At 35.5% G+C, this 5515-nt stretch overlaps 1 protein-coding gene and 1 long non-coding RNA gene across 2 annotated transcripts in view; one reads left to right on the forward strand and one right to left on the reverse strand.

Moving 5' to 3' along the window:
* The window catches only part of LOC310731864, a 307021-nt gene that overhangs the window by 281325 nt on the left and 20181 nt on the right, over window positions 1-5515 (forward strand). The gene's annotated exons all lie outside the window — the stretch shown is intronic.
* The window catches only part of tmem243a (transmembrane protein 243, mitochondrial a), a gene marked incomplete at its 5' end in the record, with an annotated part of 3261 nt that continues 2373 nt past the window's right edge, over window positions 4628-5515 (reverse strand). Inside the window, 3 exon segments of the mRNA XM_083553242.1 lie at window positions 4628-5061; window positions 5258-5362; window positions 5467-5515. The exon segment at window positions 5467-5515 is cut by the window's right edge and continues 2 nt beyond it. Of these exon segments, the coding sequence (XP_083409368.1) occupies window positions 4939-5061; window positions 5258-5362; window positions 5467-5515 (277 nt within the window). The 3' untranslated portion in view covers window positions 4628-4938.

Here is a 5515-nt window from a genome sequence, read left to right on the forward strand (position 1 = left end):
GTGAGAGAGAGAGAGAGAGAGAGAGAGAGAGAGAGAGAGAGAGAGAGAGAGAGAGGGGGGGAGTTTCTATGGAAAGCCAGAGATGTCAAAAACAGTTAGAAGCGAGCAGTCTGTGTGCTTCAGGAAGTCTTTTAGCATTATTAGTATCAAATACAAGATAAGATTTCTGTAACCCAATGTACGATAACACATTTTTCATGCGATCTTTTTAAACAATAGAGATCGGCGATCCTCACTATGCGACTATATCAGTATTCATTTGGAAATACAATTTTACACTGCCAAAACAGTCAAATAAATGTTGACTTCTGCTTGGTCTGTGTACCCTCTGGTCATTTAATTTTCATTTTAGAAAGAGAAATTGAAAAATGAAGCATTCTGCTAATACTCCAGAACCAAATGTTTATTTATTAATACTTTAAAAAAAAATCAAAGGGAAACAAAAACAGAAAATGCTAGATTTTTTTGCAATTTTTGTGTAATCGCAGCACTGCAGAAGAAATACGTCACAACAGTTTCAGGATAGCCGCACCAAGTCAATTTTAGATTAGAAGTGGGCGGAGTTTATACAGTCTAAATCGGTAGTTGTGTTACTGTACCTAATAAATTTTATTTATTTTTTTTAATCAGGTATGAGCTAAATCACACATGCATAATATTAACAATATCTTATAACATTAACCCTGTTTATAGATAACACAATAGTTATTTAACTTATGAAATATATATATATATATATATATATATATATATATATATATATATATATATATATATATATATATATATATATATATATATATATATATAAATAAATATAAAAGAGGCAAAATTAAAACCTTCAATGCAACACACATTTATTCACGATGTAAGTTCTTTACTCAGATATAAAAAAAATCATAATAATAAACTATAATTATAAACTATAAATAATTTTAAATCACTAAATTTTTGTTTTATTGATGTATCAATTCCCAAATCAAGCACCAAAATCCACCATGGTGCACGCATCCGGTAATTAAGCCTCTAGTTAATTCATTCATTTGGTAAATCCTCCTATTGCTGAAACAAAATTGAATAACCCTGTCTTTTTTAATCATACAGATAAGGGCAATTAATTATTCGAATCTGTAAAGGGTCTACTTTTATTTGTATACACTCATAATAACAACAAAATGCTGTGTTTTTCTAAAATAAAGAAAACAGACAGGGGGCGCTCTCTGCCTTTTGTGTCTTCTCTCTACTCATACACATAAATAAAAAAAAAAATTCCCAAGACTTCAAGTGTGAGCTGGACTTCTACTCTCTGATTTAAAAAGCACACCAGAGATGATGCATCCTGTGACAGCTGAAGAAGTTCAACTTACCAAAGGCAATGATGGTGCACTTTTACATTTCCTCATTTAGTCCCTACTCCCCGCCTCCATCACTATCTGGTATGCTGCTGCCACTTCTAAAGAAAAAAGGCAGATTGCAGCATGTCATCCAATTTGGTGCAAACGTGATTGGCTGCAATCTGCCACTTCTACAGGACCTGTACATGTCCAGAACCATGAAGTGGGCAGCTAAGATTGTGACGGACCCCTTTCACCCTACACATAAATCTTTTGAATGACTCCACTCGGTCCATCAGGACCAAAACCTCAAGCCACAAAAACAGTTTCTTTCCATTCGCAACTAACCTCATCAACAATACCAGTGACCAAATATCATCTCTTATCTGCCTACATACACACTAACATTACATTAATATAAATCCCACATCATTACTTCAAGTGGAATGCCATTAGGGCCAGCAGGGGCCTTCTCTGCTAGCTTAAACTCATAATCACTAACTTACGTTTTTTCTATGAATACGTATTCAACTATTTTACAGTATTATTATAATAGTCAAAGGTTTTTATTTCATAGCTTTCTCTTGGTCAATGCTTCCAGGAGTGTATGTTTATGTGAGCATTTCCATCAAATCAAATGTCAGCCTTCGTACAGTACAGACCAAAAGTTTGGACACACCTTCTCATTCAAAGAGTTTTCTTTATTTTCATGACTATGAAAATTGTAGAGTCACACTGAAGGCATCAAGGGCTATTTGCCCAAGAAGGAGAGTGATGGGGTGCTGCACCAGATGACCTGGCCTCCACAGTCACCCGACCTGAACCCAATCGAGATGGTTTAGGGGTGAGCTGGACCGCAGAGTGAAGGCAAAAGGGCCAACAAGTGCCAAGCATCTCTCGGGGAACTCCTTCAAGACTGTTGGAAGACCATTTCAGGTGACTACCTCTTGAAGCTCATCAAGAGAATGCCAAGAGTGTACAAAGCAGTAATCAAAGCAAAAGGTGGCTACTTTTCAGAACCTAGAATATGACATTTTTTCATATGTTTCACACTTTTTTGTTATGTATATAATTCCATATATAATTCCACATGTGTTAATAAATAGTTTTGATGCCTTCAGTGTGAATCTACAATTTTCATAGTCATAAAAATAAAGAAAACTCTTTGAATGAGAAGGTGTGTCCAAACTTTTGGTGTATGTTGCCAGGGTCAAAGAAATCAGCCTAGAGGCCTTCAGAATCAGCAGTTTGGACCTGTAGCTTAAAATACATGACAACGAATCAGTTGCTTTAACCAATCAGATTGTGAGTTGGCGACTCTGGGGCCATCTAGTAGGTGTACAATAATGTTGGAATATTCACTTCCTTTGATTGGATGGTTAGAGAGCGCACTACTATTCCAAACTGCACAGGCTCAAATATATTTTTGTGTACTTCATAGCTGTTTTTTTTTCTCATTCCACAATGGCTGACAGAGCACAATAAATTGATATGGTCGCAGTTATTCTTACAAGACAACAGTATTTCCAAGATTTTCGAGATTTTTGAGAACAGCTGGACATTGTGAGAAAAAGTCAGCCTAAACAGTTCAAAACAGCTGTTAAGCATTTTCAAGAAGCATTTATCCTTTTGTGTTTTATTTGCTATAAAATCTGCACAAACACACAATTTACCTTCATTTCAAATCCCCAGGAAAACCCTATGTGGTTGGAGAACTCAAAAAATAACTACATGAGTACACGGAAAACCCAGAGTCATTTTATGAGGTTAATTGTGATGCTTCTGCTAGAGATCTTTTATGTGGACAGTGGGTTCCTTGCTTTGGTAACTTTCATTTATTCTCACTGTATGAGATACCTGTCTGTGTTGCGGTGCTCTATTATAATGCATTTCTGTATAACATTGATGGTTTCTATAGCCACAGAGTAATTATGGTGGTATTAAGAGGTGGATTGATTCAGGTAGGACACCACTGCAGGCCTCAGTGTGAAATGCACGGCCTGCAACTGGTTATTTCATATGGATTACATTAATGCAAACAACCAAGACTACTATATTGCACATTTGCACCTTTTTGTTCTTAACATAGTAATTAGCTGTAGTTTTTTTTTCATGTAGTTTTCTCTTTCTTGTCCCATTTTTTTTAGTATGTAAATATGATGAGTCACTATAGACACATTCTGTCTCCTACCACAATTCAACAAACCCCACTGTTTAAATATTAAGATTTTTGGCACTGTAACAAAATTCAAACACAATTTGTAACCGGCATTAAAGCATTTGAATAATTACGTCACATTATACATACTGAGCCTGCCACTTCCGATTCAAGCCAGAGACAAACTTTTGATGGGTACTAACTCATTCAGCAATATCACTAACAATTGTACAAAATATCACCATAATGTATTCTCAGTTTATCGATTTATCAATTCACCTCATACCTTGTAATGATTCGCAGTGACCTTTCTCTCCAAGAGGGAAAAACATTAACATAACAACAGAGCAATTCCTTCTGTAAGGATTGAATATCTTAGTTTCTATTCGAGCTCTTTACACTCACCCACTTGTTCAGATTAAATTTGATGCTGACAGAATTGATTTCAATATCTCTGTAGATCACTGTGGTTGTACCTTTTTTTTAACACTGCACTCTCAAATATGCATTGCCCATAGTGTCTGTACTACTATATTCCCTTTCTGCTCTTGCTTAATCTACATTCTCTGTCACCTGAAGACTAGTTTTTTTTTTATACTGTACATATTTTTTTATCTCCATATCACAAAAAACAAATACTTCACACCCAGCACAGATATTCCTATTTGGCACAGAATAAACACTCCCAGTGGATCTTTGTGACTGAAGATACTGAATAGAATAGCCTTTATTTGTCACATATACATTACAGCACAGTGAAGTTTTTTTTTTTTCTTCGCATATCCCAGCTTGTTTAGAAGCAGGGGTCAGAGCGCAGGGTCAGCCATGATACGGTGCTCCGGGAGCATGGTGGGTTAAGGGCCTTGCTCAAGGGCCCAAGAGTGGCATCTTAGAGATATTGGGGCTTGAACCCCCAACCTTCCGATCAGTAACCCGGCGCCTTAACCACTGGAGCTACCACTCCCCTGCATCAATGCCCCAATAATGAACCCCATTGTAAAGTGAGTTAGATTTATTTTTTTGTTCCAGTTGGTCAAGTGGGCTCGCCCAGCATTTTTATACATTCCAAAGACCATGACAGCATGTTAATTGCTTAATTGCATCATACAGTACATTTATTTAAAAGCATTTGTAATTTTTTTTATTTCTCCACTTGTGTACTCAAGATTCTTCTTTTTTATTTATTATTTTTCCTGGTAGACTTCGTAGTTTGACAATGACAGGTGCTCATATACATTTCTCCCTATACACAAATATGTTTATTTGAATGGGTCAAACAGCATTATTCATTCAATACATTAAAGACAAAGGTTTCAGTACATGTGTGATTTTCTCTACTCACTTACATGACAAATTATATAATCATATATTGGCTTGTGATCATGTTTTAGTACATGAGGAAAACATTGTAAAGATTTGTTGTAGTGTAAGGTGTATGAACATTGCTTATCTCCCAACATCATGGAAGTAAAGGTTTGCACATAAACAAAGCAGGATAATTGAGGCTATGGTGTAATAGATGAGGTGCTTGAATCTGGGCTCCAGGTCACCTTGCCGATACCAAAATATCTGTCAATTAAAATCTAAAATTAATTTGTACAAATATTTTTGGGAATTATTTATTTAAATGATATGATAATATATTTTTTATAATGCATTCAATTATGCATTTTTCAGATCTAATCAGATTACAAAGTGAAATATCTGTTTATTGTGATAAGTATCAGATGATATGTTGTGATAAGCTGAAGTTATTAGTACTAACCAGAACCAGCACTGAGGAGCAGATCATGATGATGCAGATGCCAAAGAAGACGTTCAAAGCGTTTGGAGCAGGTGTTGGAAACACGAACGAACTGATGATGGTTATCTTGTGAAAACCAAAATATAGAAAATATAACAGGATGCTCTCCTCAAGCATTTTTACATGTAAAATATTCACATCTTCAAGTTTAGATAAAGTAATTTACTCACTATCACAAAAACAGATGTAAATCCACCAACTGCAAGGTAAACGATTCGA

The sequence above is a fragment of the Silurus aristotelis genome, assembly GCF_946808225.1.
Source record: "Silurus aristotelis genome assembly, chromosome: 10".
Classification (NCBI taxonomy): domain Eukaryota; kingdom Metazoa; phylum Chordata; class Actinopteri; order Siluriformes; family Siluridae; genus Silurus; species Silurus aristotelis.